Here is a 14305-nt window from a genome sequence, read left to right as displayed (position 1 = left end):
TCCGGTGACTCGGGATGGATTGCGAGGATAGCTTCCGTTGCGATTTTGCTGCGGTGCTATTGATGCCAGCTTTTGCAGCGAGGAGGAGGGAGGGAGGGAATGAATATCTGGTGTTGGAGGCACGGTTTCCACGGCAAGTCCGGGTTCTGCGGGACCTTGCACTGGCTCGCGCGCGGCCCTGAGACTCGAGAAGTCGCCAACCAGCCACGGAATATGCCTCGTCTTTGGGCTCGGCAAGGGCCGTCCGCGATTCAATGGTGACAGGAGTGCTCGACGCCAAAACCCCGAGGATGGCCAGAGTAAGAGTCAATCGCTCCCTGTTTGACCTGATGGCCCTGGGGTTGCCGCTGTTAGAGCGCGCACGCACAGCCAACACTGATGATCTCATGGAGGTGGACTGTGAGGCAGGGGAGGCTGTCCCCTATTTCTAATCCAAATTACTGTACAGTACAGTACTGTAGTACGGTACTTGTTGCATGCCGCACAGCACGGGGCAATACCTACACATCGCAGAACAGTACCTTGACCTACCGCACCGGTTCCGTCCATCACGCAACCTCCGAGGCGCCGACAAGCCGTGAGGAAGAAAAAAAACCACTGCAAGGTTGCCGGAAACTGGGGAAAGTAGCGAATACTCACCACCAGCCGCCACTCACGCCCTGCGCCCCAGGTCCCCAGTTACCGAGCCTAAACACCACAGCGGATCCTCGCCGGCCAATCACGGCGCCACAATCCGCATCGCGGAAGGAATGGCGTCGATGTCGTGATCGACTCCCAGACGCAAACCGAAGGCGTTTCGACGCCGCGCATTGGCGGCCAACCTACTACGGCCGGGGAAGGGGGGAAAATTGCTGCCCTCGGACCATGGAGCCCAGGCTGTCGACTTGTTGTTGCGTGCTCCCATGTATGATGCGTTTCGCCTGTTGCGCACAATTAGTCAGGGAGGGCTCGCCTGGTCTGGTCGTTTCCCACCGTGTCTCTCCCCCTCAACACGGCTGTTGCATCCGGACTTAACCTGTGTAAATCCCTCCTTCTCGATTTCAAACCATCTTCCTGTTCTAGACTCGTTGCCCTCATTTAAGGAGACGAAGCGTTCCGTCCGTGCTCCCTCTTCTGAATAATAGCCCGTCTGCCCGTGAATCAGCAGCAATTCGCACTTATAACGCCTGGCTGGGTCTCTTGGGATCATACTTCTCTCTCCCCTGACGGCCAAAGCACATCTTCGGTCGGTCTCCTGGTCGTCACCACCTCCCGTTGTGTCACATCCCCTCACCCAGTCGCCGCCATGAGCACCACCATGACGGAAACGACAACTCGCATCTCCTTCTCTGACGACAAGATGGACCATCATGACATCGAGTCCGGGTACGTGTCGGGCCAGTCCGACTACGACCCCTCACCGAGAAAGGAGTCGAAGCCCAAGGTGTCCCTCACCATGGAGCACATCGCCTACCTGAACGACCAAATGGAGACCATGCATCCCATGGACATCCTTCGCTTCTGCAAGATCATGTTTCCCAACCTGTATCAGTCGACAGCATTCGGCCTGACGGGCCTGGCCACCATGGACATGCTGTCCAAGATTCAGCAGGAGAACCCCAACTCCAAAACGGTCGACCTCATCTTCTTGGATACCTTGTACCACTTCAAGGAGACGTACGAGCTCGTCGACCGGGTCAAGGCGCGGTATCCCAATGTGCCTGTCCACATCTTCAAGCCCGATGGCGTCGACACCGTGGAGGAACTCGAGGAGACCTATGGCCAAGAGATGTGGAACACGGCCGGCGAGATGTACGACTGGATCGTCAAGGTCGAGCCTCTGCAGCGGGCGTATGAAGAGCTCCAGGTGACTGCCGTCCTCAACGGTCGCCGTCGCTCGCAGGGTGCGGCTCGCGGCTCCATCCCCATCATCGAACTCGACGATGAGCGGGGCATCATCAAGATCAACCCAATGGCTGCGTGGTCTTTCAAGCAGGTCAACGACTATATCAAGGAGAACAGTGTGCCGTACAACGCCCTCCTGGACCAGGGATACAAGTCCGTCGGCGACTGGCACTCGACCAGTCCCGTCGGCGAGGGCGAGGACGAGCGTGCCGGCCGCTGGAAGGGCCAGAACAAATCGGAGTGCGGCATTCACAATAAGAAGTCGCGATATGCCCAGTTCGTCGAGGATATGGAGCAGAAAAAGACCGCTGGCATGGTGGCGCCCGTCTAATGAATCTCAGTGAGAGCACACTTGTGCCCTGAGATGACGGGAACCCGAAGGGCTATAACGACATGATGAACTTGGTTGGCATTTGCAACGGGCGTTCTTGGCGATCTTGATTCCGGTAAGCCAAGCACGGATAAAAAGTATCTGAGCGGGCTTGTCTTCTTTCACGTACTATGAGAACAGCCATGGTTGGCGTTGGGATGGTTCAGCGACGCAGTCCAAGGTGCCGATGCGACCTTGGCCATGGAGGGCATTGGGGCCGGCAGCAAGGAAATGGCCCAGCTAGCTTAGAAAGCAGCATAGAGGAAAATAAATGCAGTAAAATGTTACGTCGCTTGAGGTCTTGCGGCCGGTGAGCTGGTGAGTTGAGAAGTTGTCGAGTGACGTTCGTGGTTCCTGCTGGTCAGGAGGTCCAGCCCGCAGCTCAGATACCCCGCGCCGAGCTCTGATTTGTCCGCCCAAGATCGCGGCTTGACACTCAGCAAGGTGTCGACACGCCACGCCACGATACCCTGCTAACAAACGCTGTCCCACACATTTTCCCACACGCTCCTCCGCTACTCTCGTCGCCCTATCAATTTGATGAACCGAACGCGCTTGCCGGCAGAAAATCGTACCACCCACGAGAAAGCTGTTGTCTGCTGCAGAGACTGACTGCATGCGGAACTGGGAAATGCAGCGGCGCTCGCTGCCTGCGCCCGCAGCCTCGTTTCGCGACAAGAAGGCAAAGATCTTGCGGCAACTGGGTGTGCCGGACGCAGAATACTTTGACGCCTCGCCCAAAGGGTCCGTCGACGAAGGTATCCGCGACCTGATTGACGAGATCAACCGCGCCGAAGGCTTCGTCACGACAAGCAGCTGCGCCGGTCGTGTGAGCGTGTTCCTCGAGGGCAGGAAAGGGGCTGCAGCGGCCGCGGCGTCTGAAGATGACGATGGTGCCGTGAGGGATGATGGGCTTGTACGACAGCAGCCGCGACAGGTAGCTGGCGTGGGCGGAAAGGGCGCTGGCGGCACATGGCTTCATGTGTCCCATGACCCTGTTGCCTGCGAGGCTGACGAGGATTTCCACGCCTGGGTAACGAGCTTGGGTTTCAAGACCGCGGACAATGAGTCTGCATGTTCAAGTACAAGTGGCGCCAGCGCGGAGCGCAGACTTATTCACTTCAAATTCGAACCCATGGTGTGTAGCCCGGCCCCTTCCGAACGTGTACGCCCGCATGGGCATAGCTAACGACAACTCGCTCCAGATCCTCCATGTCCTGACCTCGTCCCTTGCCCACGCACAGCTGATGGTCCGCGTCGCACTGCAAGCTGGTTTCCGTGAGTCAGGCGCTATTAATATCGCGGAGCCCTCTTCGCCTGACGGCCAGGCCGCGACGCCCATTGTCGCAGTCCGCTCCATGGGCTTGGGCTTCGAGTCCCTGCTCGGGTACGACGAGGTCCAGCCGGACGGGCAGTGCTGGCGGCGGCGGCGACTCGTCGACGTGGAGTACCTGCGTACGGTGTTGGGCATCGGAAACGAGCGGTTCTCGGAAAATGCGAAGCGCATCCAGAGGTTCCGCGAGTCCTTCAGGGTGGCGCTGCGAGATCCGGAGCCGAGGAAGAACCCCGCGGGCGGGGAGTGGGAGGACGCGGCGCAGCGGAAGGAGAGGATGCGAGCCGAGGGGCTGAGGAGGAAAGCCGAGCTTGACGCGGAAAAGAGCCAGGAGCGTGCCGCAGAAGAAGCAGATGTGGCTCCGTGACGGATGTGCGCGAGTTGATCACCAGACACCGATATCCGACATGTACGGACACCCCACATCCAACGACACACGTTGTAGAAAGAGATTCGACGCAAGCTCTTAGTGAGAGCTGTGGCGTCCTGAAGAACTGCTCGTGCGCCGTTGACACTCGAAACATCTGGGCTTACAGCACGCAAAGAGCGGCTTCACGTCATGGTAGATGCGACGATGTCACGAGGTCAGTGGCGCTGCTTGATGCACCGTCATGAGAGTGACGCAGACCCCCGTTGGTCCGTAACGTCGGCGTTGCCAATCGACGGCTCTATATAGATAGAGGCTCTTGAGACGGGCTTGCTTCAGGATGCTGAGGCATTGGGCATGGGAGTAGAACTGTGCCATATCTGTTACAACACAGGCCAAGGTGCAAGGAAACACGAGAAACTCCTGTTGTTTTATGCCTTTATATTCTATGCAGTTTTGGCCGCCGTCGACGCTGTAAATGTACACATCCTTGATCCACGCACATGCCACTCCAAGGCCCCTTGCTTTCAGGGGAACATACAGGCATTCCCACATGAACGTCTCTCACGCAGCGTCCACGCCCACGTGTATGCGCATCACGCATGAGTCCCCCTTCACGACGTCACCTTGTCGACCCAGCCCTTCTCCAGCTTCTTCACCTCAGTTTTGAACTTCTCCACTTCCTCCCAGCAGTCCAGCGGCCGGCGGTCGTGTTCTCGCAGGCAGCGAATGACATCGCCCCGCGCCTTCTCCACGTCGTCCGGCAGGGCGCGAACCTGCTTTCGCTCCTCGAGCTTGCGCCGCAGCTGCTCGACTTCCTGGCCGACAGTGTACCGGCTGGGCGCCTTCTCGTCTGTGGGGGTGGCGTCGTTGCTGGCGGCAAGCTTGTCGTGTGCGAGGTTCAGCGCATCTGATTCCCGCTTCTGGAGCTTCTTGAGCTCCTCGGCGACGCGGGCCTGGATATGCTGCTCGATGAGCCTGGCGCGCGAGGCGTCGGTCTATGTCGCCGTCATGTTAGCCGCCAATGTCGCGCGCCTGGACAGAGTCCGATGATCTTTGGAGTCGAAGAGAAGAGGGTTAAAGCTGTACTTCTGGGCTGTTTTGCATCGACTCGAGGACATCGGAGGAGACGCTAGGCGGCCCTGAGCTGTTTTGCCGAGGCGGGCGTGTCAGTGCATCTCTCTCGATGCGAGCTTGAGGGCACCGGTTTGGGCGCTGGCAATGATGACTTACGCTTTCCATTGATAGCCGCCCTGGCCGTCTTGCTTGGAGGTATTGGCACCCATTGTGTCGAGGTCAATGGCTGCCTGATGCGGGCGAGGTTGGACGTTGGCGCTCGTGACGCTTCGTCGGCTCTGGAAATTTCCGGGTACAGTTCGGGAGTTCTGGCGTCATTGGCGGTCGGGGCGACAGCGTAGATCTCGACCTGTGGCTGCCTGAGGCGATGATGGCGCTCTGGGCTGATCGCCTACAAGCCTCAGTGTGGCTGGGCCACAGGGGAAGGTGTGGCTGCTCCGTGGGGTACGTACTCTTAGACCGAGTCACCCTCGAACCACGTCCAGGCATCGACGTTCGACAGGCCAAGACAATGTAAAGATGGGGTCGCCCTCCATTGTCAAGGCACGGGATGCAACAAGGGGTTTCGAGCGAGCGCCCTGCAGGGCCAGCACACATCATGTCACCTACGCTACGATCCGTCTTTGTGGGTGCTGGCCGAATGAGCCAAGACGTCAAAAACGGGCAGGATGCATGGCCCTTGATGGCGAGGGGCGACATTCAATATGTCTGATACAGGCTAGCGGCGCGGTACCAGATATCCGGATTGACGTGACGGCGCAAGAACAAGATTGACAATCTACGAAGACGCAAAGAGGCAGCTGAAGAGCACGTAACGATACATCTATGTTCCTTTTGCGTTGCGTCTCGACGGGTCTGGCTTGCTTGCAGGTAGGACATCGGATGCCGGCATCCGGGCCTGGCATAACATAGTATGGGCCAAGTTGCACGCATATCGAGGAAATTGGCGCACAACAGGCGAAATGTGATTGTGCGCTGCAGCTGCAGGGGCTGTCGCATGATGAAAGCCCAGCGAAGGAATGACTCCGGCTTCCCGAATAAAGCATGTTGTGGAACCAACAGTCCATGTGATGATGAAGAACCGGAAAGTGCTTGGCAGAACTTGCTCGCGATGGGAAGGGGCGGGAGATGCTCCGAAGAATTTTTGTTGGGTTGCGTGTTTGGGCGATGCCAGATCCTCGACGGTGCGGCGAAGCGTGCGCGGTCAGCATGAACTGGACTGACCTGGGTGCAGCTGCAGGGAGGCTATCGTCGACTCGATCGGCCGTGCTGTGCCGTCCCACCGGCAGTGCGGCTGGTGGGTGGTCGGTGGGTGGCAGTGGGTGATGCTGCGGCTTGGAGGAGGCAGGAACACGAGGGCAATGGTTGGCGGAGCACGAGTCGCGGAGTTGACGGAGACGGCAGAGGATGGATGGTTGGGGGACATGAGGCCATCCAATTAGGAGTACGAGGCGCGATGGCCCCAGCCCGCCGCAGCCACCCGCGGGGCGCATAAGCCTTCCCTCGTAACATCTGGATGGCCAGATGGCCAGTGGGTGCCGGTGGATCTAAGCGTGCAGCGATGCGCGCCCCTGACAGGGAGCCGCAGTGGCAGGTTTCAGGGGCCGCAGGGGCGGACCAGTGAGAGCGCCCGGTGGCCACAGGTAGCGCGGGGGTGACCCTGGCGCTGCCGACTCTGAGGCCGGTGGCTTGCAACTGATCGCGAGCGAGCTACCTTAGGTTGTTTGTCGACTGGGTGCTGCTTCTCTCTGACCCCTGTCCAGCGGCGTGCGTGCATGCCCGGGGGCGAAACGACGTCGTGCCAGCCACTGCATGGCGGTGATCGTGTGGTGTTCGCATCCATCCGACGACCTCGGGCCCGCAGCCGCAGGGTGCAGAAGGAAGTCCATGTCGCCCGCCGACAGCCACGAGTATTAGTAGTAGCACCCCGTGGCTCGCAATGATGCTGCAGCAGCAGCACGAACAGAAGATCAAGTAGTAGCGTGCGTCAAGCAAAGACACGGGGATCGACACATTGCTTCCTCTTCGTTGGCCGCTGGGGCAACTCGGCCGTACCCGCCATCCGTCTCGTAGTAGTAACGTTAGTATCTCGGTACGTAGCAGCAAAGGGGGCGACCCGGTGGATGCTCCATTTCACAGAGGCTGGGCACAAGAGACATTGCGGGCCAGTGACGTTGTCGTGGCAGACAGAGGCTGCCCGCGCTCGCCCCTTGCTCTGCGGCCTGCCTGCCCTGCCTGGTCAGTCGTCGTCGGACGATGCTGAGTCTCACTGGCATTGGATGGACGTCTCTGTCTCTGGGTCGTCGCCATGCGGATCCCTGCTGCTCATCTGCCCTGCGCCACCTGGCCGGTCAGTCGTAGGCGAATCCGCCGCCATGCAGGCTTGGCCGCCATCCCGCCATGCCACCCAACCAAGGGGGCAACACGGCCGAGCGTGAAGGGCTCTCCTGGTCGCAATTCATATCTGACAGCGATCTGCTCCTCTTTCTCCGGCCAAGCCTGACGGCGTCTACGTCTGCGTCTGCGTTTCTCTGTCTGCAGTGACTCGAGACACAAACAGGCGGCCAGACAGGACGACGGTTCACGCTGATCCCTTTTTGCCTACTATTCATTCTCTTCTCGCCTTGTGGGGAGGACAACCCTCGCACATCAATCGTCACTTGCATTCCGTTGCCCCCTCTCCACCAAAACATTTCACCGCACGGCTGGGCTCGTGGCAGCAACAAAGAGCAAACCCATCCGGAAACCAAAGCCAAACCATCTCCGAATCATCTTCTTGCTGTCGAAACCCTGATTCACTCATCACCGGAGCAATCGGCGGGTTGGGCGGCACGTCAAACACACAAAGGCCACACCCCCCCCTCCTTGGGCACGCGGCGACAGGTTGTTCAGCATCGTACATGGTCGCGACAAGAAAGCGGCGCGGCCCCTTTTTGTTTCTTTTCATGAAACTCCAACGTCCCGAGAGCTGATAAACTACCTCGCGCACGCCCAAGCACCCATCTCTTACGCCGACTCGCCTGTCGTTTCGCCATTTTTACTGTAAACGTTACAATCTTCTTCTGGTCCTTTCCCGTCGTTCTTCTCCACCGATTTCCAGCATCGGCGTTTCAAACATTTGCTCGCGCCGCCGTCATCATCATCAGCCGCACCACCTGCTCAGCCCTGTCCTTGTCGACCATCGCGGAATAGAGTTTGGTGCCGACGGTCGCTCTTACACGAGGGTTGCATTCTTCGGCAACGCCCGGCTCCTGCTGCGATAAAGCAGAACCTTCGTTCCATCCTTCAGTCCGTTGTCGCGCCTGTGGTGCGTGCCAGCTGCGAAGCGCTATTCACAGGTCCGGTTAGGGTGCCAGCTGGAGTGGCCTCCACTAGGTGCCAATCTCAGCACCCTAAGGGAACCTTAGTCAGGTGCCTGCCTGGCCGACACCACCCACCAACTCGAACGGACTCCCCCCCTCCCCGGCTCCCCGCCCCAGGACGGGAAACCGCCTCATCCACCAACGGCGCCACCAAACCTCCCCTAGCTCACCTCAGCTCGCTAGGTCAGGTACCGTCCAGGCCCGCCGCTCTCCAGGGCGTCAGGGGATCTGCCCACACCTGCCCGGCATTGTGCCTGTTCTCAATACAGGCTACCACCAGCACGCCTTGTGCCCTTCCCTGTTATTATTGTCTTCACACCCTACCTGGGCATCCTCCTCGAAACATCTCTCTCTCCTTCCTGTCACACATGATGCCGCTCTGCCCGCGAGCGTAGCAGAACTTTGGCACCATCTTTCTTTAAAGTGACTGGCCGCCTGGTGGTCCTGTCACCGATCCTTCCGCTTAACATCACTCTCTCGCCCTGCGGACTGGCAACCTGTCGACCAGGAGCCCTCCCAGGTTCATTTCAACACTACCTTCTCTTTGTCGCGTCTTCTTCAGGCTCGACCTCTTTCCCACGCGTCCTCCCCCTCCTCGCATTCGAACCACTTCCCTACGCTGGCGCGGGATCGCCAACGCCCCGTTACGCCGTCATCAACATGGATCCCACGCGGACCCTGGAAACAAGAGCAGGCGGTGGCTCTCGCACAGAGGTACAGCCCAGTTCAACGATTGCCCCGTATTACACGGCGCTAAATGGCGTGAACCAGCCCATGAACTTGTTGTTCAAGGACATCCTGTGGTGGAGCTTGGGCATAGTCGCGCTGGTCGTGCTCTCCATTCGGATCCTGGAGATCCTATGGGCGAAGCTTCGCCAGGTGTCGGCCATGTCGGTGCCGCGTGAGAAGCAAAACTACTGGAAGACGTCGCAGTGGAACTGGATGCCCGGCATGAAGAAGCATCTCATCTACGCGCCTCTCTTTCGGAAACGCCACAACCGCGAGCTGCGTCTATCGACGGCTCTCAATGTCGGCACCCTCCCTTCGCGTCTGCATTTTATCCTCCTTTTTCTCTATCTTGGCAGCAACATCGTCTATATGTTCTTCCTGAACTGGGCCGTTGAGAACAAGTACAAGTTCTGTGCTGAGCTGCGCGGTCGCTCAGGCACTCTGGCGATCGTTAACATGGTTCCGCTTATCATCATGGCAGGTCGCAACAACCCGCTGATCCCGCTTCTAAAAATCAGCTTCGATACGTACAACCTCCTCCACCGCTGGATGGGCCGCATCGTGGTTGTCGAGGTCATCATTCACACCGTCGCCTGGTCCATCCCCGCCGTCGCTAACAAGGGGTGGAAAGCGTTTGGCGCGGTTCTCACAAGCTGGTTCATCGGCTCTGGCTTCTGGGGAGGTATCGCCATGACCCTCATCTTGATACTCTCTCTCTCGCCCCTCCGTCACGCCTTTTATGAGACGTTTCTCAACGTGCACATCATTCTCGCAATCATTGCCTTTGGAGGCACGTGGATCCACTGTGCGGCCGCGAAGCCAGCCCTGCCGCAGCTTCCATATATCGTGGCCATTGTGGCGTTATGGATCGCTGACCGTGTAGCCCGAGCTCTCCGTCTGGTCATCAACAACTGGTCGAGCCGAGGCTTCACCGACGCTCTATGCGAAGCCATGCCAGGCGATGTTACCCGAGTCACCGTCTATCTTCCCCGCTACGTTAGGATCAAGCCCGGCACACATGCATACCTGCGGTTCTCGGGCATCTTACCATGGGAGAGTCACCCATTCTCGGTGGCTTGGGTTGATCACTACGCCACCAACGCCCTGCCGAGCGCCGAGAAGGAGCCTCTGACTGGCCTTGACAAGAGCAATGCCGGCACGGCCGTATCCTTTATCGTCGGCGCCCAAACCGGTATGACTCGCAAGCTCTTTGAGCGTGCCTGCGAATCCAACAAAGGCATCCGACTCCGTGCAGCATTAGAAGGCCCCTATGCTGGCCACCACAACCTCGACTCCTACGGGCACGTCGTTCTCTTTGCTGGATCAACAGGCATCACGCATCAGATTTCGCACATTCGCGACTTGCTTCTGGGCTACAACGAGAACAGGGTTGCCACGCGCCGCCTTACACTCGTCTGGATCATCCGCACCTACGAGTCCCTCGAGTGGGTACGCCCATTTATGGACGCCATCCTCCGTATCCCCAACCGCAAGGACATTCTCCGCATACAGGTGTTTGTCACTCGCCCAGAGAATCCGCGCGACATTGTAAGCGCCAGCTCGACCGTTAAGATGTTCCCTGGCCGGCCCAACGTCCCGCTGCTCCTGGCCAAGGAAGTGCAAGACCAGATCGGGGCCATGGTTGTCAGCGTCTGCGGAGCTGGTGGCCTGGCCGATGACGTGCGAGGGGCCGTGCGTCGCTTACAGGAAGACACGGTCATTGATTTCATCGAAGAGAGTTTTACGTGGTGATTTGGGAGCGATGCATCTGCAGGATTCTTTTTTGTACATATTCAAGAACTGGGATGTAACTCTTGGGTCTCTCCCCTATCCCCGTCTTCCACTTACTCTGACTCGTCTTGAGGAGGATTTGACCTCGGCGAGAGGAGCAAAGTAGACGCGGGTATGTATAAACATGCGTTACGGAGCCGATCACGATCGGCCAAGTCGATGGTTATACCGCATGGCATTTCTAGCGATGATGCCCTCCCTATTCGAGGGGCAGTGGAATAGAGACTCTGCACACACGTTTCACAACGTCGTTTGATGGCGTGACTCGCAAACAACCAATCACAATATCGATGAGCATTGGCCACGCGTTCTTGGGATGAATCGTTTCGATTTGCTTGCTCAACGCCTGAGATGCTCCGCTTGTTTGAGTCTTGTCCATGTCACACACCCCTCCTTCCAAACAAATGTGGCCCGACAGGACGATACATCAAGACATAGGACGTTTCGCCGTCATCCCACCCCCCAAAGCCAGGCACGGCCGTGATGACAAAGTGCGAGTGCAGAACCACGCCTTTGCAAGCCCGCACCATCGGATGCCCGAAACGCCATCTGGCACAATGGCCAGGCATTTTGGGTATCTAGAAAGGGAGCTTGAGCCTGGTGTGCCAATGCATGATGGGGCACAGTGAGGTGGTCGAGCATTTCATGCGCGAGGGCAATTGTCGTGTCGCAAACGGCGGAGCGCGTGACACTACTTGCAACGTGCATGCTAGCTCTACATCCGGCATGCATACATGCTTGCGTGGCAGACAGGCAGGGCCGGTCGTCGCAGGGGCGGCGCGGCACTGATGTCACGCAGGTATCGTTTCGCGCACGTCGGTGACGGCGGCAAGACCGGCAGCCCACTCGGCGACCGAGGAGGAAGAGTCGTCGTCATCGTCGTCTAGGCCGCGGAAGCCCTCCTCGACGAGCCAAGCGCGGCCCTTTTCGCGGGGGTGGAGCACGTCGCAGGCCCTGCCGACGACGAGGAGCCCCGGGGGGCGGCTGCCCTCGGACTCGATGGCCTCGGCGACGTGAGCGAGGGTGGTGCGGATGATGCGCTGGTCGGGGCAGCTGGCGCGCTCGATGACGGCGCAGGGGGTGGAGAGCGGCCAGAGGGCGCGCTTCTTGTCGTCGTCATCGTCGGCGGCCGTGGCCGCGGCGAGGGCTGCTGCTTCGGGAGAGGGGCTCTCAGTGGTGGTGGTGGTGGTGGTGTCCGCTCCCGAGTCAGCGGAGGAGGCGGGAATGTGAGAGGTGAGCTCGCGGACGAGCCCGACGATGCGGTGCAGGGCCATCAGGAAGACGACGGTCCGGGAGGCGACGTACTCGGGCGGCGTCGGGGGCTTGCCCTTCTTACCCGTGCCGGTGCAGATGAGCACCTGGTCGGCCACATCGCGCTGCGTGACCGGCACACCGGCGAAGAGCGGCGCGCTCAGGGCGCTCGTCATGCCGGGGAGGACACGGACTCTGTCGCCGAGCCCCTTGCCCTTGAACCAGTCCACCTCCTCGCCGCCGCGGCCATAGACGAACGGGTCGCCCTGCTTCAGGCGCAGGACCGTCTTGCCGTCGCGCACGCCCTGGAGCGCGGCCTCGAGCAGCTCCTCCTGCGCGCGCTCCGCGTTGCCGGGGAACTTGCGCGCAATGTGGACGGGCGTGCGCCGGGGGATGAGCTCCAGCACGGGCGCGGGGACGAGCTTGTCGGCGAGGACGAGGTCGGCGCGGTGGATGGCGTCGAGCGTGGAGCGCGTGAGGAGCGACGGGTGGCCGGGCCCGCTGCCCGCAAGGATCAGCCTGCCGACCCTCGGCTGCTGCTGCTGCGCAGGCCCGTTGTCGTGGTGGCGAGGCTTGCGCGAGGGTCCGTTGTACGCGGCGAAGAGGCGGTCGACGTCGTCGTCGGCGATGGAGGCGAGCTTTCTGAGCGGCCAGTACTCGCAGACCTGGCTGAGCCAGCGCATGCGCCGGTTGCGCACATCCTCCTCGGCCACGAGGCGGTTGAAGAGGGCGCCCTGGTCGAGCGAGTCGTCGAGGTCGCCGAGAGCGAGGCAGTCGTCGTCCTGGATGCGGCGGCGCACCTCGCCGAGGCGGGCGCACGCGGGACCCAGCCCAGGCGGCAGCGAGGAAGCAATCTCGCGGCGTATACGCGAGGCGAGCTTACAGCCGCGGCCGTTGGTGGTGACGCCAACCTGCAGCGGGCCGTCGGCGTGGACGGATAGGAGGGTGAAGGTGCAGAGGTGCGGCGCGTCGACGACGTTGACGGGGATGCGGTTGCGCCGGCAGAGGCTGGAGATGTGCTCGCTCAGGGGATCCCGCGGTCCGCCAGTGACGAAGACGGCGTCGACGACGCGGCCGACATCCTGACGCCCGAGCCGGAACAGATCATCGTCTTCAAAGGCCTTCTTCTCCCACCGGAGCGACTTGTCATCGATCTTGGCCTGCAGGCCGTAGTGCAGGTCCGCCGTCTCGGGGGCGATGAGGATGGGTATCGCGCCCGCGGCGAGGGACTGGTTGCAGCGGGAGGCGGCGAGGGGGTTTGTGCCGATGATGAGGTGGATGTTGTCTCTACAGACGAGGCCCGCGAGCATACAGTTGTTTATTTTGTTACTGCTGCTGTTGGTGTTGGCGGCGGAGGAGGAGGAGGAGGAGCATGACGAGGTCTTGACGACGACGCCAGTGTTGGCGGCCGACGTCGCGGCGCTTGCCATGCTGTGCTGTGCTGTGCCTTGGCAGCCCAGCCCGGCAACCTGTCGGTAGGTACACCCTGGGTGCCGAGGCCACTGTGCTGGGAACCCCTGCAGCGCTGTCCAGCCCCAGTCTAACAGCAAGCCTGTGATGTCGTCTGCTGCCTCGACCGGTTGAAGCTGCTCTCGGGATATGTCAAGGGCAAAATAAATCGAAGTAGGGTGAATTGGGGGACCACCTCGAAACTTGACTCTCGGGCCGTCGGCCGCTGGCGCGCCTCGACGTTTTTATTTGGGCCTCTCCCGCGTTGCTCGAATTGCACCTTTCACGAGCCGCCGGCCCATTTTTCCCCACTGCTTGCGTGCTGAACAAATCCACGCCAAAGCTGACGCCATTCTTGGATCCGGAGCCGCGCTGGAGCCCTCCAAGCCCCCCCGAGCCCGTGGGGCCGTTATCGGACCAATGGCCGCGGCGGCATTATCGCAACGCTGGGGGAAGGAGCGTTCGGTTCGTCGGGGGCCCTTTCCTTGATTGCTTGCTTCCTTGCGCGGAGATGCACCGTTCGCGCGCCTTTACTTATCGCGAGGGCAGCGACAGCAGGTCTTCTTCTTATCTACATGCATAGATGGAGTTGCCCAAGCACACAGGATTTCTCTTGTTCCTTTTTTACTGGGTCTTGGGTCGAATTTCCTAGTGACAGTTCGGCCCAGGTCGCACAGTATCCAGCTCGACGC

General features: G+C 60.1%; 5 protein-coding genes across 5 annotated transcripts; 3 read left to right on the top strand and 2 right to left on the bottom strand.

Moving 5' to 3' along the window:
- The first annotated feature begins 786 nt into the window (after positions 1-786).
- MET16 (3'-phosphoadenylsulfate reductase) lies at positions 787-2531 on the top strand. The gene has a single exon (XM_047981307.1). It carries the CDS (start codon positions 1286-1288, stop codon positions 2213-2215), a length of 930 nt encoding a protein of 309 aa, XP_047837265.1. The 5' UTR covers positions 787-1285; the 3' UTR covers positions 2216-2531.
- A 233-nt stretch (positions 2532-2764) lies between these two features.
- JDV02_000492 (methyltransferase) lies at positions 2765-4444 on the top strand. Its single transcript, XM_047981306.1, has 2 exons — positions 2765-3392; positions 3460-4444. Exons 1-2 carry the CDS (start codon positions 2871-2873, stop codon positions 3952-3954), a joined length of 1017 nt encoding a protein of 338 aa, XP_047837264.1. The 5' UTR covers positions 2765-2870; the 3' UTR covers positions 3955-4444.
- A 124-nt stretch (positions 4445-4568) lies between these two features.
- Positions 4569-5240, bottom strand: JDV02_000491 (uncharacterized protein; the record flags this gene model as incomplete). The annotated part of the gene is made up of 3 exons (XM_047981305.1): positions 4569-4952; positions 5044-5101; positions 5188-5240. 3 exons carry the CDS (start codon positions 5238-5240, stop codon positions 4569-4571), a joined length of 495 nt encoding a protein of 164 aa, XP_047837263.1.
- A 2294-nt stretch (positions 5241-7534) lies between these two features.
- Positions 7535-11514, top strand: JDV02_000490 (uncharacterized protein). The gene has a single exon (XM_047981304.1). The coding sequence runs from the start codon at positions 9054-9056 to the stop codon at positions 10872-10874; it is 1821 nt and encodes a 606-aa protein (XP_047837262.1). The 5' UTR covers positions 7535-9053; the 3' UTR covers positions 10875-11514.
- On the bottom strand, positions 11072-13841 carry MET1 (Uroporphyrinogen-III C-methyltransferase). Its single transcript, XM_047981303.1, has one exon. The coding sequence runs from the start codon at positions 13592-13594 to the stop codon at positions 11705-11707; it is 1890 nt and encodes a 629-aa protein (XP_047837261.1). The 5' UTR covers positions 13595-13841; the 3' UTR covers positions 11072-11704.
- Positions 13842-14305: the final 464 nt, after the last annotated feature.

This window comes from Purpureocillium takamizusanense, chromosome 1 (assembly GCF_022605165.1).
Source record: "Purpureocillium takamizusanense chromosome 1, complete sequence".
Lineage (NCBI taxonomy): Eukaryota > Fungi > Ascomycota > Sordariomycetes > Hypocreales > Ophiocordycipitaceae > Purpureocillium > Purpureocillium takamizusanense.
The sequence above is the reverse complement of the archived record's forward strand: the minus strand, read 5'-3'. Positions and strand labels throughout refer to the sequence as shown.

What these genes read in the sequence shown, in the direction of transcription:
- MET16 (XM_047981307.1), top strand. Translation starts at nt 1,286, where the DNA reads ATGAGCACCACCATGACGGAAACGACAACTCGCATCTCCTTCTCTGAC.
- JDV02_000492 (XM_047981306.1), top strand. Translation starts at nt 2,871, where the DNA reads ATGCGGAACTGGGAAATGCAGCGGCGCTCGCTGCCTGCGCCCGCAGCC. An exon ending in ACTTCAAATTCGAACCCATG is followed by an intron (nt 3,393 to 3,459) that starts GTGTGTAGCCCG and finishes AACTCGCTCCAG; the next exon opens with ATCCTCCATGTCCTGACCTC.
- JDV02_000490 (XM_047981304.1), top strand. Translation starts at nt 9,054, where the DNA reads ATGGATCCCACGCGGACCCTGGAAACAAGAGCAGGCGGTGGCTCTCGC.
- MET1 (XM_047981303.1), bottom strand. Translation starts at nt 13,594, where the DNA reads ATGGCAAGCGCCGCGACGTCGGCCGCCAACACTGGCGTCGTCGTCAAG.